Consider the following 27,579-nt stretch of genomic DNA (forward strand, 5'->3'; position numbering starts at 1 on the left):
TGCAGAAGCTATTTTGGGTTATTAGTCTTCGGGTTGAAACAAACCCGAATAAATATCTGTCTTCTAATTGGTGCATTTCAATCACGTGACACGAATCATTCCTTAAAATGAACAGCATAGCCATGCCACAAAAATGGAATAATAACAGGTAATACAGGGATAAATTCAGGCAGGGACTTGACAGAACTCTGTCAGACAATTTGTCTGAACCTTCTCCAGGACGCCTGTGCCATCCACTACACCTCGGTGGTCAGCTGGCGGCTGCTGGGCAGTCTGGCGCCCTCAGTGGCCTACATGAAGCTCCTGGAAGGGCAGCACACGGATAGCGAGCGCAGCCTGACACCCAGCGAGATCCTACACACGCTGCGCTGGGTGCCCCGCATGGCCAATGACAAGTACCGAGTCTGGATCAGGGTAAGATAGACCAAGCCCTCCCCTCCCCTGTGCACCCCCCCAAAAAAAAAATTCAAATTGCACTTCTGTCAAATCTTAGAGCTAAAGTTCTTTTCACCTTTTTTGATGTTGGGCCAAGTAAAAAAAAATTGTTTCTTGTCCTCATTTGAATGGAGGTACAGAGGATTTCCAGCTGATTTTTGCTGAGCACTTGAATTTATCAAGCAACACTTGTCTACCTAGCTACCCTGTTAATTCAGTGTTTGATAGAATGGGTCCGTTGGTAGTGTGGATTTGTCTCTCTTTAAGGGGAGGAAATGTTACTTTTAGTCACATTTGACAGATTTTTTTTTACCACTTGCTGTCGGTGCTTTTAAAAATACAGTGCACACATACGGGATATTTTCAAGCTTTTCAGTTTTCAAAATTCTTCAAAAATTCATCATTTCATTTAATGGATGTTTACACCCACACGATTGACTATTTGGTGGCTACTCTAAGCTGACAGGCAACCTTCATTGACTCCTGAGTATTTCAGCCGGACCTGCAGCTCTGTAACGAGAGCCCAGAATTGTGAGGTGTTGCATAATTTCCTTTGTCCCCAGTGAATGCCAGTGGTGTCTTTTCAAATGCGGCTGGATTAGCATGCAGCGGTGCTGTGTCACTCATCGATGGGGCCCTGGAGCACTTTTGTCCACAGTGCTCATCCGCGGGCGCGCTATGGCTAAAACAGTGGTATACTGGTCTAAACACAGTGACGGATTACCTTCGAAAAATGCAAGCCGAAAAATGATGGCAATTCCCAGGAGCAGGTCTTTTGTTCCAAGTACGGTCTTTTGTTACACAAACCAGCTCTTTTGCCCCATTTTGGACACCCCAGCTCTGCATATAAAGTCATGGTGCTTGAAACGGGGTTCCCCGGCAGCAAGTGGTTAAACTGATTGCAAGCAATTCGCATGGATAGGTCTACTTTTTATATACACCATACCTGTGTTTTCCATATGTAATTATGTAACCTCCATTTATTGTCATAATGCAGATTAAGCCCCATATCCTTGCACTCATTTCTGCTTTAACCCTAACACTCCTCAATCCTTCACCTGTTGGAGGACTGAGGAGTGTTAGGGTTAATTCCTCATCCTAACAGATTCCAACTAACCCTAGTGTTGGAGTTTGATTGGTTAGGGATCATTAGGATCAGTGAGGTCCATGGCTAAAATCGTTCCGCCCTCTTCCGTGTTTCAGGATCATCTGTCGGAGCAGCGATTGCCGGTAACGGAAGCCGAGAGCTTACTGGACATCATCACCCAGCACTGCAGCACGGTGCAGTTTGACATCCAGCTAGCTCAGGAACTCATCGCAACGCAGGTGCAGCCCTCACACCTTTGCCCGAACCTGTCTTTAGCCCACACTTCCTTTACTCTCGACTCCAAACTTCGCCCAAATCATTGTATATACCTTGAACACAAGCACCCCCTTCATCGGTTGAAAAGAGCCATGGCGGTGGGTAGTGTTCATTTTGTTGGAAGCGATAAGATTTCAGTGCTTGCATTTCATAGTTGTTTGTGCACCAGCTAAATGAAGTTCCCACCAAAGGAGCTTCCATTGCTAGGATACTATGCCCGACTTGGGGCAGGTAGTTGAAACATCCATATAAATCAATCCTGATCTTTGACCCCGCCCCTGTCGCTAACCCCAACCACGGTCCTACATCTAGGGGGCTCAAGGAAATTGAATACTTAAACGCACGTTCAGATATACTCAATATATCCCATTATGAGCAGTGATTGCTCAGTAGTTGCACAGCAGAACACCTTCGACCAATCAGATGCCACTCGCTGAATTTAAATTCTTTCTCTTTTATGTTCAGCTGTCCCACATGCCACTGTTTGTGATGGCCAATGACATCGTCATCCCAACCCACCTGCCCAGCCTCAATGCCATCTGCCTCCTGGACTGCATCCTCAGCAAGGTGGAAACCTCCCTCAAAGATCACTTCATCGGATCCATCGTAAGTTGCCAGCAAACCCTAAACACTCCCAGTTCCTTCAAAACCCACCGGGAAATTTAGGATGAGAGCCAAGCCATTGTTTTGAATGGGGCTTGGCACGTGTTATAAAGAACTTCACAATGGTTTGAAATGCTTTCTGAACTTGAACAGTTGCTCCAAAAGGTAAAAAAATTACGTTTTCATTGAGAAAAATTAGTCAAACTGAAGGCATTCTATATAAACTCTTCTCATGATTTTTAGAATATGTCTTTACATTTCTATGCTGTTTATACAAAAAGTACTTTCATTGTTGCCTTGAATAAATTGGCTCTTTGAAAAATCGTCAAAGTTTACTCGTCTTCAGAGGTCTTTATATTGCTCAGTCATTTGTACATTTTATGTCTGACAATTCCTTTGCTTCCCTTTATGATTTGTTCATCATCCACAGAGTGGCGACGAGACAGCCAAGACGTACAAAGTGTTGGAGATAGCCAGCGACCTTCGACCCATCCTCTTTCAACTACTCAAAATGTATACAGTCTTCGCAAGGTAAACATCCAATTCTTTTCACCAATTTGAAGTCCTGCGTCAGCTCTTGTGGATGCATTAAAGGGAACTTTTCAAGATTGAAAACGCTTCAGATCGGCAGGCCGCTAATGCGATTTAACTCGGTAGCAGTATGTAAGATTTACTGTGGCATTCGTTCTCACGCTGGAAGTGAACAAGCTGAGGAAAATCAAGATGGTGACACGTGTGGACGCACAGAATCTCACTCTGACTCCTCAGAAACTATGAATGTGCAAGCGCACCAAATCCTCCTGAAAATGGGATCCGTTCCGCGCAATTCGACTAAGAACTTGCAATAGTAAAATATTGACTTAGATGCTCTAAAGGAAACCAGATAAAACCTCTTCCAGCGTGCGATCACCAAGTATCGGGAAAAGCAAGCTCAAGCTTCCCTAACGAGAAGGTTGTGAATCAGCTTTGTTAATCAAAAAGTTGTTGCTGTCAGCGTAGTCAATTAGTTCACAACAATTTGACTAATATCCGGTGATCAAAAGCCATAAGCTATTTGTACATTAACTGCAACAAAGGCATTTGTTTTTAACCGTTTCCTCTCTGCTGTTAGCGAAAGTACTTGTAAAGCACTTTTGAAGAGCATGTAAGGCTCAAGTACTTGCAGAGAACAGGCGAGCGACGTGTAGCGTACTTGTGAATGTACATGTGGGGTACGAGTGAAACACATGCGTAGTTTCTGTGAGGTCCTTGTAAAGTACTTGTGAGATATATGTGAAGTACTTTTGAAGTATTCCAAGAGCATGGTGCAGCAACTGGCCAGCCAATCTCAGAAGGTGAGTGCTAAGACGTCTGCACTAGCAAACAGGTGGTCGTGGGTTCTGGCCAACTCAATGTTTCAATATACATGTCGGGCAAACACCCAATTTCAACAGCTAGTCGTTGACTGTCCATTTGTCATCCAGGTCCTGCCTGCTGGACCAGATCCCGGGGCCCACCACCTTTGAATCGCAGGCAGCATTCAGCGTGGTCCTCCGCGTCAGCTCCTCCTTCGCCGCCAAGTGGCTGCCCACGGCCTCAGGCCTGCTCCAGATCAGCGGCCTGCCCCAGCCGGTCCGCACGGCCGTGGAGAAGTGGAATGCCAACAATGGCGCCAGCGAGACCAAGGGCTTTGCCACAATGGTACATACCCACTCGCAGTCTGTCACGTGCAAGTTGTTTAGGACACTATATTTAATTAGGCTGATAATGTGATACTGTAACAATTCTTTTATAATACCATGGTGCACTAATGTAATTCTCTACAAGATCCTTTATCCTCATTGTTCATGATTAATTGAGGGCGCTATATATACCCAGTAGCAAAGATGAAACCTATGCAACACTTCATAAGGTATTAAATATGCAGCGCATCGTTATGTGAGATAACTAGTCACTATGTACCAGACATACTTGTTCTAGGATAAAGGTTGTATTTAATGTAGGATTGTGGGTAATGAGGCTATCAATTGCCGTTGTACACAGCCAATTGAGGACGTTCTTCATTTTGCAATAAACTATATAAAATAATAAGTATAAAAATCATTTTATGTACATTGTACATTTAATACGTTAGGAATCAGCAAAGTGCTGATCTCTGTATCTCATTGTGTCATTTCTGTCAGTGGAGGTATTTCATTATAGTCGTCACGATGTTGAAACTGTTTTTCCTCACTCCACAGAGGAGCAGCCATGCGATAGCCTCCGAGAACCAGCTGAACTCGGTACTTGGCATGCATCTCAACGCCCTCTCTTGTAAGTTCACGTCTAGCCCCATTGTTGTTTGGTGTCTCTTAAGAGAGACTGCAGTGAACAGTTGGCTTGAAAGTGGAATACTTCAGATTCTCATGTTCATCGGAATATTACCAAAACACTCCAGGCATTCAAAGAACATTCAGAAACTCTAATTCATGCAGGTATAGAAGCAAATTTTATTCCCATCACCAGTAGTGGGAGAAAAATATTAAGAACGAACAATATGTGTAAGGATATATTGTACACATGTGGACTGGCTGTATCACGTCTGTATGGCCTTAGCGGCTGTAAGGTACCAAAGGAGGGTCGCATTTCTTGAGGCCAAGGGCCGCTGTTCTGGAAATTGCGTAAAATCCATGATGTTGAAATTTCTCCTTTTTTGGCACCTGGGAGTGGGAAAGTCTCAGTAACATGTCAATAAAGCTATGCTTCATGTTTTCAAGACATCAAAAATTCTATTACATAGCTACTTAAAAAAAAAATGTCTTTGTGCTGATAAAAAAAGTCTTTGTGACTGACTGGCACAGGTTGCCATGGAAACACCGCAACTGTACTGTACTGTCTGATCGCAAGCTCGGCAATCACATATTTCAGAGCACTGATTTGATATTGTATTCTTGTCGATATTCTGATCAAGGTGCTACGCAGCCCTTCCATATTTCTCTAATCCAGAAACCTTGCTTAACCCAACCCCTGGTTACCCCAACTTACTTTATCCTCGCCCCAAAGATTTGACTCTATCAAAGTTCACTGTAGTCCAAATATCCTATATTTTTGTCTCTTTTTTTTTCCAGGTCAGACCGTGTTTTCCATTGCGTCGCCTTTGAAACACGTCATGACAGCCATGGTCAGGTTATGCACCGACCAACTCATGTGAGTCATCTTCGAAGAAGAAACAGAGTGCTTATGCCCCTTGTTTATGACACAGTTATCCAAAATGCCATAGGGGTGCTTAGCAGTGAAATCTGATTAATGTCACCGTTACCTGCTAAGCTGATACCAGCAGAGTACCAGTCATAAATGGAGTACACACTGTGATGTTTTGCCAGGTAACCAGATTTTGCCGAGTGCACATTTTCTGCACCCAGCAGATGGCCAAGCTTAGCAGCTTAGTGAAATGCATACCGGGGTTGTGGAGAGTTTGAATCAACTAGCATTGGCTCTCATAGACTTGTGTGTCATATCAAGCCACAGCCGACTGATTCAGATGCGCTCGATGCTCGTTTAAGAAAGAATTATTAGAAATCCAGAGGCTCACTTTCTGTATAATCATTTTTTGCCTTGGATAGGTGGTGTGATGAGGGCAGTGTTGTGAGTGCCTTGCAAGAACCCTGGAAGAAAGAACTGGCAGACGTCCTATTTCCACTCCTGCTGGATGCCAGCACAGAGAGCTTTGCCGAACTGGTAAGAGTCTGGGCACCAGACATCCGTTTCTAGATCCCATCAGATTGAGGTGGATGCCTGGCAAGTCTGTGTTCAAATCAACTGGCTGTGGCTAGGACTACCACGTGTATCTATGGGAACTGGTTACAGCCGCTAGCCACCGACTACCATTTATGAAGGTGTTATTTGAGCCACTGCCACAACAGCCTATGTTCAGATTTGAAGATTGTCGTAAAATTTTGAAAAGCTTAAAAATTTCCACCTTGAACATTGCTCATTCTGAATAGGAAATAAATGCCATTTTGAATCACCAATACAAGCATTTCCTAATTTTGGCATTCCCAAAATCCAAAACTGGGAACAAATCACCCTTCAAACTGGGTACAAGGTCTAGCATTCCCACGTGAGTTAAAGTTTTGCACGGGTGTGCATTCTCAATTGGGAACAGCCCATTCCTAATGTGGGGGAACACTTCTCGTACCCAACAGAGCATACCAAATTCTAAATGTAAGATTCAGAAAAAAAGTTACAAAACTTCCCTCAGGTCTGAAGTTTTGAAGGACTTACTGACAGTGTTGACAATCACTTGTAGTTATTAACGCCCACTGTTTATGATACTATTTCTGTTCTGTTTTCCATTTGTTGATAATATCGTTTGTCTACATCATCAGACCTACGTACCCGTGGAGCGCCTACTTGGAGGTAGCGATAGTGAGGAGTTTGTCCACAAGCTTCACTTATGCCTGATATCAGCTTGCCATGAGCTGATTACAAAACATGCCTCACCACAGAGGTAAAACAAACCTAAAGACTGAGCAATATTCTAGCACCGCTAGGCCATTTTGCACGTATCGGCGTCAGTACCAGCTCTTGACTTCAATTAGTGCCCCCCCCCACTGTGGTATTTTTTTTAACACAAAGATATTGGACTGTACGATTTGGAGCCAGGATTAGGTTTCCGTTTTTGTGGCCAGAGACAAAGTCTGATGTGGAGTCAAAGCTGAGCAGTGTGAAAAGTCCCACCAAAATCTTTGATTGCCAGACTAGTCTCCATTCAAGACGTCTGAGTTGGGTCAAATTCGTATAACAAAATTTACCCTAACCCTAACTTTTCGTCACGATATGAACAATTCAAAACCCAATACTGCCAGAGCCTTTATTTTTTTCAGATTTTTTTCTTAAACAAGTCCAGAGAATCACTTCAGAAGATTGAGCATTTTGTGATCTGATTTTTCAGCGGATTGGAGGAGGCCGTCTTCCGAGATGCCATCCAGACCTTGGAGGCAGAGCTGGAGAAAGGCCCAGCCAAGAAGGCACTGGAAGTCTTCTACACGGAGGAATCAGGTATTAACTTGAATACAAGAGTCATACAGTCGAATAGAGAAAGGTGTTTTTTGAATGCTCAACAAAGTATCAAGACTTGATTTCACGTATTTTTATTTTTGGTTTTTTTACGTAGCCATATAAGACCATCTAGGAACCTTCTTGAATCTTCCAAAATCCTTCACTTTACTGGAGACAAAGGGCACAGTCTTTCTACTTCAACTTTCAAGGGGCATCAAGCCTCATATAAAGTGAGAGCAGCTGGGCTCTACCTTCCTCAATCCTACAAAATCCTCTAAAACCTCCTGGTGGATTTGGAAGGATTTTTGAAGGTTGGGCTTAATGCTACCCTGTCAAAAAGAAGCGTCCAAAGAGAGCCATTCTTTGAGACATCAAGGCTCGTGTAAAGTTGGATTAGGAGTCGTCCTGTTTTTCTAAGATGGATAGCAATGATTCCAATAGGTTTTGTTCCAGGAATTTCCCAACTTTGCCATATTTCTCAAGAAATGTCCTGCAATGAGCATTGTATTTGTTTTTTTTTTGCCAGATCTGGTACAGGTGTTGCTGTCATCCGCCAATGAGCATCTATCTGCAGAGTACGGCATCAAAGTCCTCAAGTTCTTCAACCGACTCCTGCAATTTGGTACAGGAATTCAATCAGGTTTTTTTTTTCAGTGGCTGAAATACGCGGCTTATTTGTTAATTTAAAGTTTGACAAAGTCGATCATTTTGATAAGGTTTTAATTTGATCTACTATTGAAATGTGATGTACATTCTTAAAAATGTGATGGCATCGTTAAGTGTTGTCGCTCTCAACGTCTCACACAGCTGAGGACACACCCGGCGACAAATCCCTGGACAGACTGTGCTCCTCACTGACCCGTCTCTCCCTGGTGGACCCGGACTCATTGCAGGGCTGGCTGGCCCGCATCATCCAGGACAGCCACCCAGGAGCCAAAGGTCAAGAGCACCGCGTCCTGCTACAGAGCCTGACCTCCCACATCGTCAAGGAGAAGAGGTGGGCAGGGCTACGGGGATTCTTGGGGGAGGGCAACAGTTAGGAGTACATAGTTTTTAATGAAAAGGCTTATCTACCTTAGATGAAGCTAAGGAATTATTGTGGGGGGCGTCAGAAACAATTTGTCCTGTGTATATCATCAAATCGAGGGGGTAGGTGAGGCTATGTCAGATGGGTAAATGCTAGAAAACTTGTGTCTTGTAGAGCCTGACTTCCTGTATCAGTCATTGGCAAAGGGGGTGGAGCTTTGGACAAAGTGAGAGGAGGCAGTAGAGATTTAAGGAGAATGAGGCATACTGCAAAAGCCTCTATCACAAAAAGAGAGGATGTGGGTGGGGGCTCAGGGATTATAGAGGGCGACAAATAGACACAGTGTGTGTTACCGGAAAGCTGAGGATCATATCAAGAAGAGGTGGCTTGGGCTTCGGTGGCATGCACAGAAAAGTAATTGTAAGGAGTGACGAGGTCTGTTGTGGAGCCTAATCTATCGTGGTGTCAAAAAATAAAGGTGGGTGGAGCTATGGGATTATGGGAGGCGGAAAAGTACTACAACAGTATATGACACCAGGGGTGTGGTTTCTACTGTAGACGAGGAAAGAAGGGTGAAACCGAGGGGGTATTTCAGTTGGACTATTACAGGACGGAAACATTTCAAAATTTTGCTTGTTTCTGCTTTCCTCCCTAGTCTTGTCGGAGAGGATGTAGCCACAGCCCTCCTAAAGGCCCTTATCCCCATGGGCACCCAGCTGCTGTCCGGCGTGGGCGACAGTTTGGGCTTCTCGGAGCTGATGCCGGTCATGGTCATGCTGGCCGGAGCAGGGTCAGGCGTGGGCCACATTGAGCTGTTCAGGGCTGCAAACGAGTGGCTGGTCACCTGGTCTGTATTCAAAGTCTCTGTGTTACTGATTCTTTGTTGCAAATGCTCCCCACAGAAATCGAGTCTAGTTACATCAGCATTATTTCTGTTATTTTAGCAAACCCAGATGTGCTTCTGTCATGTGGTTGTGCCACAAGTTTGTGCACATTCAACCGAAAGTGTATACATTTGACTCGAGTCTGAACCATCCCCTCTGCAGTGCACCATTCCCAGAACTTTTGTAATTGTTTAATTTCCTATTTTTGTTCATGTAATAAGAAACTGATCTCGAGAATCTCTGTTCTTTGGCAAGGATAGGTCACCTCTTTCATCATGGTCACAAAATTTGGTTCTTTTTTCACCATCTCTTTGACGGAGGTTGCCTGTATATTTATTTCTGTGTAACCAGAGAAATATTTTTTTCATTGCAGCAAGAAGTATCTATCACACAAGAACGTTGCCGAAAAGCTAGCTCTTGAATCAGCAGAAGGAAAGGTATGCACCCGGTGTTACTCTGGCAAATGATCGCATCCCAATTGTGAGGTCCGTGTCCCTGAGCAAGCCTCTTTGCATGGATTGGCCCTGTATTGACATAGAAGTGAAGTTTTATTGCAGTGTGCTGACAACTCTTTCTCCATTTGAACACACTCACACTTTTCCGACAACTTCACATTTTTATTTCCTACCATGGTAGGTACTCTTATCAGAAAGAGACCTACCAAACCATTTTCAAACTCTGTCATTCATTTTTACCGTGATCGTTTGTTAACAGCACCAACACATGATGGAGGCCGCCTGCTACCTACTGTCGTACATCGCCAGTGTACTTGGAGCGCTCAAACAATCCGGTGACAAGTGAGTTTCCTACTTATGCTTTTCGTGAGTTTATAATTGATCATTGGCATATTGGCTTATCTTGCGGCTAAAGACAAAGTGTTATTCGTGACAATAATTGCTCAGCGCTAATTTGCTAACAGGAGTTTGGCTCCGGCCTACGACGTCGACTCGGCCGCGCAGGAGGCAGATTCCGACTGGGCCGAAGACATGATGCTGGAAGAGGATGACTCGGGAGGAGAAGATTCGGTAACAGTCCAAAATCAAAATGTTTCATCTTCTCGCATCTCAGCAACTAGCCGTATTCACAAGTCATCCATTTTGAATTGAAAGCGAGCTTAACTTTTTGTTAAGACACGTGAGAATAAAAGTGAAAGCACTGAAATAAAACTTCATGACAAGTTAATGTTATTTACACTTAGGAAGAATTTTTAAAAAGGTGAACTAAATTTTTAAAAAGTTGAGGTGTAGATCCGAACATAGTCTGGCACCACCTCGTTTTACAGATGCTATTAATGTGATAGATTCTGGGTACACAACCAAAATTGGCTTCCTTATGAGTGAGGTCTATTGGCTGATTGAACGAGCCCTCAATTTTCTGTATAGTTGAAATTTGATTATTGCTATGACAGAATATTAATGATGTTATCCTCCTGGAACATTTTCCCCTCGTGCAGGACGAAGACTCCCTCTGCAACAAACTTTGCACCTACACCATCACCCAGAGGGACTTCATGAGCCAACACTGGTAAGCCGAGACATACGGGCCTTGTGTATGAGCTTACAAGGGCAGGGCACTGCCCCGATACCGAGGACTTGGGAAGGGCTCAAGTTCATGTGGTTAGATTTTTGGAATTTCAACAGAAAAGGGTCTGCGAGGTTGAGCCTGACTTTGTCATTCAAAAGCCTTCCTTTTCATTTCCAATTTAATAGATTTTGCACTTGAATGGTTGGACCAAGAGCCATTGTTACAGTGTGCCATTGGTTTCATAGACTACGTCAGTGTCACTTGTTAAGAGTTTCTGCAAATGAAACTAGTTCACTGCATTTTGACATTTCACTTTCTTGATTGAGGGGTCACTTGTGTAGCAAGACGAACATTTTTGTACCCAGAGTCTCAGCATTTCATGAAACCTGTGCCTGTCGGAATCGCAGAGCCCTGTGTACCTGAGCAAGCCACTTTACCAAAATATGCACTCTCCGCTCAAAAGTGAAAACGGGCACTAAAATGTGCCGAGTTGGATGTGGTTTTCACATAACTTCCCCTGCTGAGAATTCTGGGCAAGTTTCCGCAGCAACAGTCGTCAACCACGGGTCAATTTTGTCCGGTACCCAGGATATGTTTTGTACACAGGTTACCAGTGAAATTTCACCTGTGATTGAGGAATTATTGCTCAAACATGCACCTCAGTGAGCTTGCAGTTGCTAATGTAACAATTTTGCTTATTCACAAAACTGGGAAATTTCACACATAATGGAGAAACTGTTATCGCTCAAACTTTATGCCTATTACATTCAAAGTGCAAACGGCATCATGTATATTTTTACCTCCTGTCAGGTATCACTGTCACACTTGCAAGATGATAGATGGTGTGGGTATCTGCACGGTGTGCGCCCGCGTCTGCCATCGTGGGCACGAGGTCGCCTACGCCAAGTATGGATCGTTCTTCTGCGATTGTGGGGACAAGGATGACGGCTCATGCCAGGTGTGTTACAAATTTCTTGCTCATAGAAACTTAGTACTCCGTGGATGCATCTACATACGTGTAGAATTTGTTGTTGTGGAATTAGTGAAATATGTGATCCACCAGTTGTGGATTGAGAATGTTGCTTTTGTATTTTGTAACTTTAGTTGAATAGTCAAAGGGGAAATTTTTTTCGAGAATTGAAAAACAAAACTTTGTTACTTTTTTGAGTAGCATTGTGTTTTCCCACAACTTTGTATAAAATACACTTTAAAGAGCAAAGTCACAGTGTATAATGTTGATTCACTTGTATCGTTGTACGTAGCTTTTGCCTTTTAGATGAATTTAAATGGAGGATGTTAACATTTGTGCCCAAAAATGAGAATGTTGAGTTGATGAGTTTTCACTTGTTTTTGCAAGTATTAAATGGTAGCATTTCTTTTTCGTGATACTAGACAGTTTTGAAATCATGAAATTTTACAACCTATTTAACAAAGTAATCCTAACCCCCTAGGGTGTATGTAAAATCACCGAGGTGAAAAATGTTGATGTCTACCTAAACCCTTAGGCCCTAGTCAAGCGCACCCCGGGCTCCAACCTTGACTCCAGCATGTCCAACACGTCCATGACCTCCCCGTTCTCATCCGTGCCCTCGGGCGCCGACGAGAAAACCCGCAGCGCTTCCGTTGGCGCCCTGCGTCGTCACCACCACCACCAGCAGGCGCAGTCGTCACACCAGCAGCCGGGAGGGGCTACGCCCACCGCCCCCTCACCGACGGACCGTCCCCAAGGGGGCATGCTGGGCCTCGGGGAAGCAGGGCTAGGGGGATTGCCGCTGATGATGATGACGCTGATGACAGGAGAGGAACTGACCCGTTTCCACCAGATGCTGGCCAAGCAGTTGATGCATTCCCAAGACATTATTTTGAGTCTTCTGGTAAGAGCGTCACTAATATATTTCACAACTTTCATAGACTGGTAATTACAAAAGTTTTCCACCAACAAAAGCTATAGATGAACCACTTTGAAAAGTAATCGTGGGAAGGACGAATTGTCAAACATCACAATTACTGACTCCAGTCTGATTTTGGAATGGCACTTCACATTTCTCAGGACAGGACCCGTGCTCAAACATCTGAAGTAAAAGTAGTTGGAAGAGTTCCTAGCTTCAATTTTCTTTGTCCTTCTATTCATGTATCTTTCTCGATGCAGGAGAATGGCAGCACAGCGGTCACGGTGATGGAGTTGCTACAGTACCTGCTGAGTCCCATCGAGGAGCACTGCAATCAGACCTCAGCCGTCGGGGCCACCTCCAGGGCCCAACAAGCCCTGAGAGACCTGCACATGCTGGACAAGACCACTGAGTCTACTGAGCAACTCATGGTGAGGCACTCACATGCTCACTTGCTTACTCATCCGTGTGAAAGTTATGTGCTTATTTTGGCTATTTTCATGTTTTTGTCTAGTTAAGGAAAACTGTGGGTAAAAAATAAACTCACTTTACTCGTATGGTGAGCGCTCTGATATTCTCAGCTGATTTGTTTTGCTACAGAGTCCTTGAAAGTTTCTTACCATTTTTTGATGATAAACCCACCCCACCGTTCCCTAAAACTGGTTTTCAGAGAAGCAGGAACTGTGTTGGACCCGGACAGGTCCAAGTGTTTACCATTTGCCCCACATATACCTTATTCATTCACACAAGGACTTACGTGCCAGTCAACCCACTTGCATTAAAGATGGCTTCGGTCCACTCTACAGGGACCAGTTTTACTGAAATGTGCCAGGCACTGAAATTTTGCAAAGCAGAAAAAAATGTGCTCAGCAATTACAGGTTACTGGCTAAAACCTCATGGATTGTTTATTGCTTCTGACTTGTCCTTAGCTGATTTCTGCTCAGCATAGAAGAGTGAAATATGTGTGCTAAGCATGTTTTCTAAGGAAAACAGGAAACCAATAGAAATATTGATGTCCCTGCTGTGCTTATGACGGTACACAGTCGCACCTTTGACAGTTTTTGTTTCAAAGCCAGATGATGCCTGTACTCTGATGAAATTGAATTTGTATTACGACATGTTCATCTATTCTGTCTCGACGTCAGGTGCCAACCTTGGGCTCGCAGGAAGGTGCCTTCGAGAACGTCCGGGCCAACTTCTCCGGCGACCAGGGCCAGACTATCCGTCAGCTGCTGGGGGCCCACATGCTGCGGCGGGTGGCCATGTGCTGCCTGGCCTCTCCCCAGGGCCGGCGCCAACACCTGGCCGTCTGCCACGAGAAGGGCCGCATCACCGTGCTGCAGCTGTCGGCGCTGCTGAAGCAGGCCGACTCCAGCAAGAGAAAACTGACCCTGACGGTAAGCTGCTTCGTTTCTTCTCATCCAGGTTTAGATTTCAAACCCCAACCAACCCTCTCTTCCACCCCGGGGGTTGAAGAAATCAGGGTTGTGGTCGGGATATCACAAGAGCAGATAAAAGACCAATCGTAGGGCATGCATAAGTCCATTCACAGGTGATGCAATGATGAATTATAAAGGAAAGCCTTGTGAGCAGTTAGTCTATTAACTGGTGACTCGGCAAGTTTTTTGCTGGTCTGGTGATGATCTTAACTATGGTACTAGTGGAAAAATAGAATCATGATGAGTAGATTAATTGACTCTGAACAAATATCTAAAAAGAGTGTCTGAGGGGGAATAGTTCTATTGTTTTCAAATATCGATTTATTTGTAAAACTCAACTCCTGAGGGGATCCCTGGAATGTTCCATTTTTGTAGGGTGCAGTTCTGTGTTTCAAAATTGTTTCCTCCTGTTTGAAATTTGAATATTCTGATAACAAGTGTGAAAGGTGAGAGTTCCATTGTGTTGTTTCATTCCCCTTGCAGCGGTTGTCATCTGCTCCGGTCCCCTTCACTGTACTCAGCATCACCGGTAACCCAAGTAATGAGGATTTCCTTGCTGTCTGTGGCCTCAAGGTTTGTGAGATTTCGCCAAGTTGCAGGATTTACAGGAGAACCTGTTTAAATTTAAATTTTGTTTTTAAAAATCATTCTAAAGAATGATATGTGGAGGTCTCTATTATTAGTTATTGATAGTTATTGATACGCTGATAACTGTTCACAGATTTTGTTGCATTGATTATTGATTATCAATTATGGATTTTATGCATACCAGGACTGCCACGTCTTGACTTTCACCAGCTCAGGGACCGTATCCGATCACCTGGTTCTCCATCCCCAACTCGAAGCTGGTAACTTCATCATCAAGGCTATCTGGCTGCCTGGATCCCAGACCGAGCTGGCTATTGTCACTGCTGATTTTGTCAAGGTCATTGATGTTAACTTGATTTATTTTTTTTGGGGGGGGGGGAAATGACAAACGTTAACCCACAGCATCGTATAATAGCTTTGTGATATTTAACTTGGCGCCAATATGTGATGATCACTCCAGATTCAGTATAAAATAACTTACTACAGCTAAAGGTGTGGGTTGTGGATCTCATGCAGTTTTCCTGTCGGAACGTTCCAGAAATCCCAAGGTCTGACATGCTACTTAAATGAAGTCTTGAAGACTCATATTAAACAAAGTTTTACACTGTCATTGTTGTTTTTTCCCTTCAGATTTACGACTTGTCTCGTGACGCTCTCAGCCCGTGTTTCTACTTCCTCGTCCCCAGCGGCAAGATTCGAGATGCCTGCTTCGTCTTCTCGGACGAGGACACCCGCACGCTGGTACTCATGTCTTCGGCTGGTTACCTGTACACTCAGCCCATGGTTGAAGCCAGCGAGGCCCGGCACGGGCCGTTCTATGTCACTAACGTGCTGGAGGTGAAGCATGACGAGCTAAAGGTCTGTGATTGGTCAAAGCATTTACCAATCAAAAGTTGCTGTTCACATTTAGCAATGCTGTATTAGGCCACATGAAAAAAATATAAGGTCAGACTTTTTTAAAAGCAGTCAAAGAATCATTTTCAAGTTCCTCCAGGACAAAAGAATTGATGAGATTCTGTGGGTTTTTGTTTGTCTTGTGGACAGGATTCAGGCGGTCAAGTTGCTGGCGGTGGTGTTTCCTGTTACTACTCACACACCTTGCAGTTACTCTTTTTCAGCTTCTCACAGGGTGAGTACTTTCGTTGCCAAGTCTGGGATCTTACATAAAAGTTTACCAACTATTAACATTTGTCTAGTCTTGATAACTGTGTTTATGTGTTGTTAATGTAATTGAGACATGGTCTAATTCTCTCTTGAAATGTTCAGCACAGCAAATTTATAACCATGTACTTTTCAAGCACTGTCACAGCTACCCAGTCAGTTCTTGATTTGGAGAAGTGATTGTGATAACATGCCTTGCTCAAGGACATGACTCAATCTCTCAGTGATACCACTCTACTGATTTCTGCTTGCAAGCACCTGTCCACTGCGCTTTCGCTCCTGCCTCATTTCTCCGTAACGCTTATCACAGCTGTTTCACATCAGGTGGCGTCAGCAGTAAATCTTACTTCTGGTCAAATTTCCCCAGGTAAATCGTTCTGTGCGTCCATCAACAAGCAAGTCACCGAACTGGGGAAACTCTTCCCAATTACACTGAAGAGGTCAGTCAAGAAAAGAGAGAGCAGAGAGACCGCTGTCATTTCACTGCTAATTTGGTATTCCTTCAGAGTACCGATGAAAAATGGGTGGAGTACTTGATAAGGTGCTCATCTTAAGTGCGGGTTTATACCAAGTGCTTCTCTTTCTGTTTATTTGACCACCCAGTAATGGCAGCAGCGGGGGTAAGGCTACCAACCCGCCGGCCCTGTGCCAGTGGAGCGAGGTGTCCAACCACCCCGGCTTGGTCTGTTGCCTGACTCAAACCACCAGCATCCCCGTGCTGCTGATGGTGGAACCGGACCGTATCCGAATCCAGGAGATCAAGACGCTACCAGCCAAAGCCAAGGTATGGAGCTCAATTCCCAACTCATCATTTTGCAACTACAAACAAGTGCATGTCTGATTCTCCAGATTCAAGTTGAGCTGATGCCCTTTGAAGTTCACCCTCGATATTTTTAAGAATACTGCAGCAAGGACGTTATCAAGCGACATCTGTAGCAAGTTGCTTAATGTTAGTTTTGGCCAGTAAATTGAGCTCGTGGTTTGAAATTTGAACTGTCAACCGATTGTAATTGATTTTGGACATAGCTGTGGGCCAAATACCATCAAGTGTGACTGTTTCAACAGTTTTTGACTGTACAATGCTATATACAGTGTTTGTTTGCCACTTACTACTCTCTTGTCCTCAGAACAGTCCCACACTACCCTCCTATGCGAGGACATCAACGAGTGTGAGGACTCAGTTGACAGTGGATGTCTTAGACATACCTGCTAATTTTAATTTAATATTGAGGTACAAGATATGGTTGCCATTCTTCGCTTTGTGTCCTCAGATCATCACTAGTCCACTGTGAGGACATCCATCTGGTATTCATGCCTTTCCTGCCCTGTTAATTGTGCGTGTTTTTTAACCTCCAGGTACAAGACATGGTGGCCATCCGTCACTCCTCATCCTCAGACCAGCACCGCACCACCCTGATCCTTCTGTGCGAGGACGGCAGCCTTCGGATCTACATGGCCAACGTGGACCAGACGGGTTACTGGATGTCCAGCCAGTTTCAGGCCACGGGAGCCATCAGCGCCCTCAAGCCCATACGCAAGAAGAAAGTCACCAAGTCTGGGTCAAGTACGGCTCTTCCAATCCATTTTTCTAAAAGTTGCAGTTATTGGGTGTCAAATTAAAGTTGTTCATCGATGGAAGCCGAACTTTTGATTGTCTTAGAAATCCAGGATGTTTTTAAGTTGTCAGAATATTTACCTGTGAGAAAGAGGATTGTAAAGATCAAAATGTCCAAATGCCCAAAGTAGATTTTTAATTTTTTGAGTTATAAATTTTATGAGAAAACCTTCAAGGAATGAGAGAGGTGAAGATGACGGTTCTTGTTTTAACACTTAGCTGGTCGTCCGTCCGGTGTGGTCACGTTCCCCATCGACTTCTTCGAGCACTGCCAGCCCATGAACGACGTGGAGTTTGGCGGCAACGACCTACTGCAAGTATACAACGTGCAGCAGGTCAAGCACCGACTCAACACGACAGGGATGTACGTCGCTAACACCAAGGTAAGCCAAGACACGATTCCTGCTTTGAATGTGAACTGGCAGGATCAAGCCTGTCAGCTTCATGGCACTTCAAAATCCTCCGCTAACCTTCCTTGCCTTTCCGATCTCTTCAAAATTTGCCTGAGTGGTCTTGCCTAGAGATTTAAAGCATTCCTTTTGAAAGTCTATGAAGGTGCCGTCTGCTAGAATGGTTACCACATTCCAATTTTATTTGTGTCGTCAACTCAGAACTAGAAGTTTGTTGGATACTATCACGTTCCACTACACTGCCCGTATTTTCTCTACCAGTACTTCAGGATATGATGAGGCTTCAAAACCCCTCACATTAGAAACATCAAGAGGGCTCTGTGAGATATTTCATGTGAATTTCAAGTTGACGATAATAAGGATAAGCCTCGGGCATTTGTGTTAATCTAGAGTGTTGGAAATAGGAAAATCAAGAATTAGCATTTTATTTTTGTCTTTCAGCCTGGCGGTTTCATGATTGAGGTCATCAACAACAATTCGTCCATGGTGATGGTTGGTATCCGTGTCCACGTCGGTGCCCAGTCCATCGAGCGTGTGCCTTCCTACCTAGAAGTCTTCGGCCGGAGCACCCAGGTCCAGGTAATTATTGTTTCAGATTTCACTGGATTACGCCCCTTCAGAGAATCACTTCACTTCAGTCTTTTGAGTTCTGTTTCCTGCTTTATTTCATTGAAAGGATGTGATTCCAAGTTCCATTTCCTTTACTTCAAAAAAGCTGTCTTGATGTTTTTGGTTGTCAGGATTCCTCTCAAAGTTTGAGCATTCTTTACCTGCTTTGTGCCTAGTTTGGGATCTAATTTCACCTGTTTGTTGCTTTTCCTAGCTGACATCTACGCGCAATCGATGGTTTGACATTCCCTTCACCAGAGAAGAGTCGCTCACTGCCGACAAGAAATTCACACTCTTTGGTAAGTCGTAGTGCAACAGAACCGTAGTCACACAAGTTTGTCATTTCTGTACTTTGACAAGCAACCAACCAAATGGTGTTGCGATGGCATGACCACATAGAAATATTTATCAGTGAATTTATGAAATACAGAAGTGAATTTGTCAGGCGCTTAATTGTGTGCGTAAAAGTTATTAGAGCGAGAACCAGCACGTGAACTAGCATGCGCACAGACTCCACTCGTTCGCATTACACTTCCCGGTCCAAATGAAATCACTTTATCATTCATGTCACAAAGCACTTCACATTTAATACCCCCTGCTCGCTGGGCAACCCGATCAGTTTCTGCAGCAGCTTGTGGTCAGTGCAATCTGATGCCCATTTGTACTCTTAGTTGGCGGGAGGCGATTGTGGCTAAGCGTCTTGCCCAAGGAACACAAATGTCATGGTACCTGTGGGGTTTGGATCCACGTACTGTCGCACGTGAGGCAAACATCAGAATGATCAGACTGTCGTACTCCAACAAAACACACGAGCGAAATATGTTACTATAGCATTTTCACCACGAGGGTTTCTGACTTTAAAAGTTAAATGGGGTGTACTTGTATTTTTTTGTGTGCAGTTGGTCCATCGGTCGACCCAGCCGGTGTCACCATGGTGGACTCCATCAAAGTCTACGGCAAGACCAAGGAGAACTTTGGCTGGCCGGATGACCCGCCTGATGACTTCCCCTCCACCAGCGGGGGTGGGGCCAACCTCCCGCCGACCTCCAGCAGCGCCGCGCCGGCCGCCGAGACGGAAACGGCCACCGTGACCGCGGCTGTCGCGACCACCACCCTGTCCAGCCTGGACCGGCTGGTGGCAGCATCACTGGAGGTGCTGGACGGGTTCGTGTGTCTGGTGAACATGGAGGACAAGGTAGGCTGCACTGGATTTTCTACAGAAACCCTTCTTGAAGGAAGATTTCTGCCTGCAAAAAAGTTCTCTTTTGAGAATTGCATCTTGATCAATTTTTGGGCTCAAAAGCATAGGTGTAAGTCCCTTGGCAGTGGGAAAATTTCAGGTTTTAGAAAATTTCAAAGGTGGTTGACGGTGGTGAATGTACATCTACATGCTGTCACATTTCTTACTACCTTCTCTGAATCCACTGTGGGCTTTTCCAATATCCGGCTTTGACCCAGGCTTTACCTGACTTATAACCCCCCGGACTGTCAAGTCTTCACCTCAATGAGTCTGGTAGTGCCTCAGGAACTTTTAAATATGCGCGACAGAGCAGAGTCAGAGGGAGTTTAATTGTAGAGGGAAGCGAAGCCAAGTGTTGTGGAAAAACCACCTTACATCTTCATTAGAGTGTTCATATCAGGGTGTCGCAAACTGAAGAGGGCGCTGTTTAAACTAGTAGCCAGAGCAATCAAAGAGCACTTCAGGCCATGCCTGAATGCCTGAATGCTGTGGCTGGGATTTACTCATATGTCTATGGGAAGTGGCTGCAGCCACTAGCCATGTGGCTTCTATAGACACAAGTGTTATTTCAAGCTGTAGCCACAACTTTTGAACACAACTTTATTTTTTTTGATAATGGGGAGAGGGTTACTTTATTCAAACAGTCCATTGTGCGTCAAATTTTCTTGCTTTCCATTGATCAGAAGTCATCTATTCTCAGGCTGTCCAAGACTAAGTCCACACCAACTAACTTCAAGTGCTTTGACCTTTTTTGATTTCATGAAGGAGACAATCAAGCAGACCATTCAAGACCTGGCCACTGAGCTGTTGACCCTGCCGACGCCCTCTAGTGTCCAATCTCATGCCAAGTCACTGCTCTCCACCATGCAGCCATCCAGTGTGGCATTCCACAACCACAAGGCAAGTCAACATTCAAATTTTGATGATTTTTTTTGTATTCCACTGGAAGTTGCTTTAGGATTGGCTCAATGGGGACTTGAATAATTTATATTTTATAGCAGTGACTGAAGGTGATGATTGTATGCGTATTATTGAACAGTTTTTGACCACCTTCAAAATTTTGACTCACCAAATGAAAGCTGTGTTCTAAAGGACTTGACAACTCCAAAAGTCCACTTTATCTACAGAGCAGGTAACGTTTTCAGAGTTTGTTGACCCAACACCAGATGTAACACAATGAAGCTTTTCTCCAACTGCGCCTTCAGTGCAAGACGTATGACTTAGCAAAAGGAAGGCTAGAATATAACGGCCACTTGTATCAAAATTACCCCTGAATGATATCATGCCGACGGTTTACGACTGTGTCGGTCCACAGGATCAAGCCCAGCTGCAACGCGTTATCCAGTGCCTGGCTAGTTCCCAGAAACCCCAGCTGCGGGCACAAGCTGCCCCTCCGTGCCAACCCGACAGTCAACAACAGCAGCACCTTGATCCTGAAGCTTACCAGCGTCTTGTCGTGACGGCACGCTCTGTGGCAGTGGCTCGCCCAACAAACCTGGTGCGGTTTGCCGACACCTGTGAGACGTTCACGTCCAAGGAATCAGGTAGTGGACTCCATTGAACATTCAATGTCTTAATTTTTTTTTTTGGTACAGGTTATAAGCTTCTGCTAGAAGTTTCTAATCACCACAATTATACAGTCTTTGCAAAATCGCACCATCAAATAATCACAGTTTTTGCACAGGAGTGAAAATCTTGACAGAAAATGCAGTCATAGGAACATACTATGGTGCCTCTTTTTTCACTAGACTTTTCAGTTGCTCCTCCAAAGCCAATTCATTTCAAAGACAAACACAACATCACTTTCCTGTGAGGAAAAAAATATTTTTTTTGCAATATTCTCCCTCAAAGAGACAGTTCAAACCTAGAGATGTACCTTTGGAAAGTGCACTGTCAGGGTTGTAACAAACGCAAGTCAAAACCTTGCACTGTTACGCAATGTCTGCTCACGGTACAAAGCCTACAGAATTAGATAGGGACTGAATGTCCAGTCTGCTCGTTAGCCTCGGTGGGTATCAAACCTGTCGTGGCGTCAACCCTACCAATGTCTTGTCTGTGTCTGCCTTCACTGAAGATCTGGAGGTGACCAACCTAGAGGCCGAAGCCGAGGATGCCACCATGGAGCCAGCCAGCAGCCGACTGACCGGGCTGACGGAGCAAGAGTCCAAGCACTTCCTGGCCCGCATGCTGGAGGCCTTCTGGAGGTTGCATAGCTCCAAGCCAGCCAACGCCATGCTGGCACCTGCATGCTTACCAGGTCAGTAGATGCCCCAATGACATGGCTATGTCTAGGAGTAACACACACCTCTATGGACAGTTGCAACAGCCACTAGCCAAGGGCTTACATAGGCATATGCATCATTTCAATCCGCAGCCCTAACTCTGGGACTTAGCCTAATTGCATTAGCGCAGTGTAGACTAACAAGGTTTTTTTCCTTGATTACTTTCAATCTTTACTTTTGAAGCTAAATAAATAGTTTTCAAACCATGACTTCATAATCAACAAATAAGTACTTTCTTTACTTTTGAAGCTAAATAAATATTTTTCAAACCTTGACTTCATAATCAACAAATAAGTACTTTCTTTACTTTTGACGCTAAATAAATATTTTTCAAACCTTGGCTTCACAAACAACAAATAAGTACTTTCTTTGCATTAAGGGGAGCTGTGTCAAGTTTTCACGTCTCCATTCAGGAACTAAATTCATGAAACTAAAGCTTCGAGTGGAAGATGAGGACAAAAGCAAAATTAAGAAAACCCTCAAAAAGAGTTGGTGAAGGGCAGCGATTCACTGGTCCCCGTGGCTGTTCATTCAGCTATGCATAGCACCAGCGAGTACCTGGAAAGGCCGCTTCAGCCCTGTATGAAGAGCCAAATGATCCCAGTAAATTCAGCACAAATTTGGAGAAAACATCACGCAGAAAAAAAAATGGGACTGGGCTTGGCCACAGACACTCTCTGAAATTGCCGTCACTGAGATGCTTGCAAAAAGAGATGAGATGCATTCAAAAGAAACGACAGTGATTTTGTCAGAAAAAAAGAACGAGTCCTTCATCTTTCCATCTTGCTTTTGCCACTAGGCCTGACCCACGTGGAGATCACCGTCGGAGCACTAGTTGAGATCATCCACGCCTTTGCCTGCAGCGACTTGGACAATATCCCTCTAGCCACCAAGCTGTACGTACGCCTCCTCATGTGCGAGGTAGGACAGTTTGTGTCAAGTTGCACCCTTGGGTGCAGATTTCACGCTTAGCAGATTTCCTTGGCAAGCACAAATGGGGCCGGGAGCCAGTCACGGGCAGTAGGCATTACATGGCATTTGGGCTGGTAACTGCTTGCTGCTTAGCCAGCATTTTCTACACTTAATCAATTTGGTTGCATATTCAGCCTTGTGAAATGGACTTCTTGTGTTGTTCATGCCATTATTTGATCTCATCTTGGGTTTTTGATTTCATTTGAGCTCATCTTGAAAGTCAGAAACTTTCTACAGAGTCTAGAACCAGACTTGTTAGTTTGGTACTTGAGTTTTGAGCAGTTTTAGTTAATGTATTAGCCCAGAATGGGGTGGCTTGTTTAAAGTACTGGTGGTGCCGTTTTCCTCAATCTAGCAAAATCTTTCAAATTTTCTTGATCGATTTAAAGGATTTTGAGTAATTAAGGAAGGTAGACCTTAGCCTCTGTTACTGTACATGGGGCTTGATGCCCTTTGGAATTTGAAGTGCACAGAATATACCATTGGTTCCTGCAGAGTGTAGGATTTTGAAGGATTCAGGAGGGTTCTCAGTTTGAGTGCTGTAGGAATTAAGAGCTGAAGTCCACTTTTTATTCACCAGGATCAGTCAGTCAGCTTTGCCGCCAAGCAAGCCCTAATCAAGGTCATGCGTCCCCGTCACAAACGCCGTAAGGTGGTCATCCCCTCCCCACAGCGTTGCAGCTCCCCACCGCCAGACCCCAGCGTGGCAGAGGAAGAGGAACCCGAAGACAAGGCCCCCCAGGGAGGCGGGGAAATGCCTCTGGTGCAGGAGGTATCGGAGGCGTCGCAAGACGAACCCTCCTACGAAGTCGTCGTAAGTTGTCCTGTTTGATTCAAATCTTATGTTCAGTTTACAATTGCTTCAAACACTTCATACCTGAAATTTTTGATAAAGATTTCCAGTCTTTATCCACCAGATATTTGAAGAGTGACCTTGGGAACACCAAATTCAAAAACCTCACCTTGTTTTTGCAGGAATTTACACTGTTCTACTCTCCATCTAGTGCTGGTTTGTTACCTCTCCAATTTTGTTGACAGTCATATTCTGAACAATTTTTTCTGAGTTTGTTCCTTTGCCGGTTTTATACCAAACAGCGCGAGTGTTGTTTCCCTTGTCCACAAGCGAGTTTTTGAAATGTCAGTGTTACCTCCATCTCCTGCTTGGCCTTACTGTTAGCCCCCCCCCCAACTTTGGAGATTTTACTCATTAAAATGTACTATTTTGCTTGAGGACCATTAAAAGTGGGAGAGTATTTTTGCCTACTGTGAAGCTGTAGACAGAAACGAGGCTGAAATTTGGAAAAGCTGATTATCGTCTGTTTGTGACATAGTGTTCACATTAAAAGGGCTTTGATGGACATCAATTGTTTTTTGATAGGAGCAAGCTGAGCCGATGGTCCTGGAGCCGGCCGAGGGCAATGTCGCCGCCCAAGGGGTCAACCAGCTACCCCTGGAGGCCCTGCTGGGCGGCCGGAGCGGGGGCTTTGCCCCCATGCTGGACATCCCACCGGACGCTGACGACGAGGCCATGATGGAGCTGGCCATCGCCCTGAGCCTGCAGGACCAGTCGTCAGGCCAGGACGGAGGGGGCGGGGGAGGCGGAGGACTGAACCTGCAGGCCCTGGGGCTGGCTGCTCACCACCACCAGGGGCAGAGCTCGTCCTCACTGGAGGCGGGTACACTGTCTGACACCACAGCCTCAGGTATTTGTGATAATGATTTCTTTCATCTGAATCAAATAGCCAGATCCATTGTCTCCATCCTGTTGCCTTTGGGCCAGTCACGACTGTAATTTGTGTCTGCATGCACGTATTACATGCACGGCTACAATATACATGCGTGCAGTGTGGCATCAGAGAGAAGCACGAGTGCCCACGTGTATGAACAGTTGTGTGAAAATACTATTGACGTGTCATTTGTTTACTGCATAGCACTATATTTTGAGCAACTTACGTATTCCAGTTTACGTGCTCTCATGGCACAAAGCGTGCACCCCCGATTTTCGACTGAATGTGTACAAAACCTTATCTTGTTCACGTGACTGGAAAACACTTGACTTTGGGCAGAGAAAGATAGTATCCTTTAGAAAGACGATATCCTTCAAAAAGCCTGTGAGAGCTTGGCTACAGTTCTAAACAGGATTCCTGTACAAATTCAAGGCTGCCGTAAACCTGACATCGGCATGAAACCTAGAATGTTGCTGTTCATTTCTGGCTGGCTGTCTCCCCTCTTCAGCTGCCAGTGACGATGAAGGAAGCACGGCTGCTACCGATGGGTCCACCCTGCGTACTTCCCCTGCTGAGCATGCTGGCAGTGGAGGGTCAGAGAGCGGGGGCAGTGCTGTTGACTCCATCACCGGGGAACACAGCGGTGAGTAACCATTGATTACTTAAATGAGTGACTGGTTTCCAAGCTTGTGAAGGGAAAACTAGTGGCCTGTAATGCAGGAAAAATTTTTGAGTTTTATGAGCTCTCTAACATCCTCCAAAACTTCCTGATGGATTTTAAAAGAGCCTCATCAGATCCAGGGTTAGGTTTCTGAAACTCGTTGTTTCAAATGTTGTTGAACAGCGAGTGGTCGCAGCAGCGCCTATGGAGACGGTGTCCACGAGCCCATCGCAACACGTCCGGACAGTGCCGAGAGCAGTGGTCACCCTGGCAATGCACTAGGCAACCCGCTGATGGATGGCGTGGAGATGCCTGAGGGCGAGACAGAGACAGAGCGCGACCATGGCCAGCGCATGCATGCCCTCCGCTTGATGCTGCTGGATCGACTGCTGCAGTACCTGCCCGAGCTTAGGGATGTGGGCGGGGTCAGGGCCATCCCATTTATGCAGGTGGGTGTGGTGGGCGGGGTCAGGGCCATCCCATTCATGCAGACGGGTGTGATTGGTCAAGTTAGGGCAGTCCAACATTTGCAGGTGGGTGTTGTCAATGAGGCAAGGGCAGTCCAAGTTTAAGGGGTAATGATGGGCGAGGCTGAGGGTATCTCATTCATGTAGGTGGGCGTGGTCATATCCATCCCTTTAATCGAGGAGGCTGTAATGGGCAAGATCAGGAGAAATAGTTGAATGTGCATTCAGTTGATGGTTTCATCTTGGCATCTTGCTAGGTGGTCTTGATGCTGAGCTCGGACCTGGACATCGAGGAGGACAAAGACCGCCACTCCCTGGGCAGCCTGCTGTCCACCATGCTGGCCGAGCTCAACCTGCGCCGCCGGGACTTTGCCGATGTAGCCGAGCGCACTGCCTTCCACGAGGTCCAGTTGATCATCATGCGGCTGCTCAGCGTCTTCATGTCGCGCACCAAGTCGGGGACTAAGGCAGCCAGCGAGGTGAGTCCCTCTGGGACTGTCTCATGGGCAGTGATGAAGTCGAGTACTTCACTGATACTTCACATGTGCACCACAACGACCCAGGTCTCAGTGCAAGCCTCAAGTTATTCATAGATGAACTGTAATGACGACTTTCCTTAATCATTCTTCACCCATTTTTAGTATTGCCAAAGTACTTGTGGGAGTGCTTGTTGTAACTTTTGAAAAGTACTTGTTATAAGTTGTGAAAGTACTTATAATGTCCTTTGCCATTTGTGCACAGAACCTTATATACCCTAACCCCCTAGGATATCTGAACAAAGTCAGGGGACAGTCAGAGGATTAGAAAAGCTGAATTCAAAATTGCTTTGAAAGCATCGATTGTCTCCCTTTTTTGCTGCTTTTTCTCAGTCTTCCACGCTGATTTCTCACGCCACGGCCTCAGCCCTTCTCAGCTGGGGTGCTGTTGACTACTGTCTGCTGATTCTCAAGGCCCTCCTAGACCACTGGAAGGAAACAGATGTGGACGAGGTAAGGAACTAGACTCCCAGCAGACTTCATGGCATATTTTCTCGGTATTGCATTTGATCCTCCTGGATAGGACAAACAAATTCAGAAAAGCAGTTCTATTTGTTATGTGTCCAGCGTGGCTGAGTTGTTGATAAAATTTGCCACTATCCAGATTGGTGTCTTACCCATTTTGTAAATATTTCTTTTTCCGTATTCCAGAGGTAATTCAGAGGACATTTGCTAGACACAGAAATAATTTTAAGCAAAACCAAGTTACCAGTCAAAATATAAGTGAACATGTATTTCTTGTGACTGGTTCCCAGCCACCTTTGCTCGTCATGTAAAATTTCTTCTTTGCAACTCCATAAAATTGGGCCCCAAGCTTTTTTTGTCTGTTGGCATCTTTCTCCAGGATGCGTCAGGAGGCTCCAGTAACCTTCTCAAGCCTCATCCAACCTCCTCACCTCCGGACATGTCACCGTTCTTCCTGAGACAGTACGTTAAGGTGAGAGAATCTCATCCCGTGCAGATGTGTAGTTCTCCGTAGGCTCTAGCGTGATTGACTGACGTTTAAGGAGGGTGACCAAATTGTAATGGTTTTGTGACTTATGACTGGCGGGTCAGAATCCAGTGGCTGGCTATAGGTTATGTCCTTGAGCAAGCCATTTTACTCTGCTTTCCTCTCTCCTCCCAGG

At 45.1% G+C, this 27,579-nt stretch overlaps 1 protein-coding gene across 3 annotated transcripts in view; it reads left to right on the forward strand.

Annotated features, from left to right (window-relative positions):
* The window catches only part of ubr4 (ubiquitin protein ligase E3 component n-recognin 4), a 71,178-nt gene that overhangs the window by 16,239 nt on the left and 27,360 nt on the right, over window positions 1-27,579 (forward strand). For all 3 annotated transcript variants that reach the window (XM_022228524.2, XM_022228525.2, XM_087143195.1), the window contains exons 23-65: window positions 220-414; window positions 1,639-1,761; window positions 2,264-2,404; window positions 2,832-2,932; window positions 3,865-4,081; window positions 4,621-4,693; window positions 5,488-5,566; window positions 5,983-6,097; window positions 6,748-6,869; window positions 7,314-7,420; window positions 7,947-8,042; window positions 8,228-8,417; window positions 9,103-9,294; window positions 9,705-9,768; window positions 10,046-10,128; window positions 10,251-10,356; window positions 10,785-10,855; window positions 11,666-11,813; window positions 12,361-12,729; window positions 13,005-13,175; window positions 13,891-14,142; window positions 14,668-14,757; window positions 14,957-15,109; window positions 15,403-15,630; window positions 15,817-15,901; window positions 16,301-16,373; window positions 16,537-16,717; window positions 17,290-17,497; window positions 17,768-17,931; window positions 18,400-18,537; window positions 18,782-18,866; window positions 19,467-19,762; window positions 20,573-20,707; window positions 21,123-21,351; window positions 21,882-22,064; window positions 22,889-23,010; window positions 23,642-23,875; window positions 24,440-24,764; window positions 25,297-25,431; window positions 25,633-25,898; window positions 26,174-26,395; window positions 26,786-26,905; window positions 27,297-27,389. In XM_022228524.2, coding sequence (XP_022084216.2) covers window positions 220-414; window positions 1,639-1,761; window positions 2,264-2,404; window positions 2,832-2,932; window positions 3,865-4,081; window positions 4,621-4,693; window positions 5,488-5,566; window positions 5,983-6,097; window positions 6,748-6,869; window positions 7,314-7,420; window positions 7,947-8,042; window positions 8,228-8,417; window positions 9,103-9,294; window positions 9,705-9,768; window positions 10,046-10,128; window positions 10,251-10,356; window positions 10,785-10,855; window positions 11,666-11,813; window positions 12,361-12,729; window positions 13,005-13,175; window positions 13,891-14,142; window positions 14,668-14,757; window positions 14,957-15,109; window positions 15,403-15,630; window positions 15,817-15,901; window positions 16,301-16,373; window positions 16,537-16,717; window positions 17,290-17,497; window positions 17,768-17,931; window positions 18,400-18,537; window positions 18,782-18,866; window positions 19,467-19,762; window positions 20,573-20,707; window positions 21,123-21,351; window positions 21,882-22,064; window positions 22,889-23,010; window positions 23,642-23,875; window positions 24,440-24,764; window positions 25,297-25,431; window positions 25,633-25,898; window positions 26,174-26,395; window positions 26,786-26,905; window positions 27,297-27,389 — 6,780 coding nt within the window. The remainder of the gene's footprint in view (window positions 1-219; window positions 415-1,638; window positions 1,762-2,263; window positions 2,405-2,831; window positions 2,933-3,864; window positions 4,082-4,620; window positions 4,694-5,487; window positions 5,567-5,982; window positions 6,098-6,747; window positions 6,870-7,313; window positions 7,421-7,946; window positions 8,043-8,227; window positions 8,418-9,102; window positions 9,295-9,704; window positions 9,769-10,045; window positions 10,129-10,250; window positions 10,357-10,784; window positions 10,856-11,665; window positions 11,814-12,360; window positions 12,730-13,004; window positions 13,176-13,890; window positions 14,143-14,667; window positions 14,758-14,956; window positions 15,110-15,402; window positions 15,631-15,816; window positions 15,902-16,300; window positions 16,374-16,536; window positions 16,718-17,289; window positions 17,498-17,767; window positions 17,932-18,399; window positions 18,538-18,781; window positions 18,867-19,466; window positions 19,763-20,572; window positions 20,708-21,122; window positions 21,352-21,881; window positions 22,065-22,888; window positions 23,011-23,641; window positions 23,876-24,439; window positions 24,765-25,296; window positions 25,432-25,632; window positions 25,899-26,173; window positions 26,396-26,785; window positions 26,906-27,296; window positions 27,390-27,579) is intronic.

The sequence above is a fragment of the Acanthaster planci genome, linkage group LG11, assembly GCF_054643075.1.
Source record: "Acanthaster planci isolate LZ-2023a linkage group LG11, COTS_SCS, whole genome shotgun sequence".
Lineage (NCBI taxonomy): Eukaryota > Metazoa > Echinodermata > Asteroidea > Valvatida > Acanthasteridae > Acanthaster > Acanthaster planci.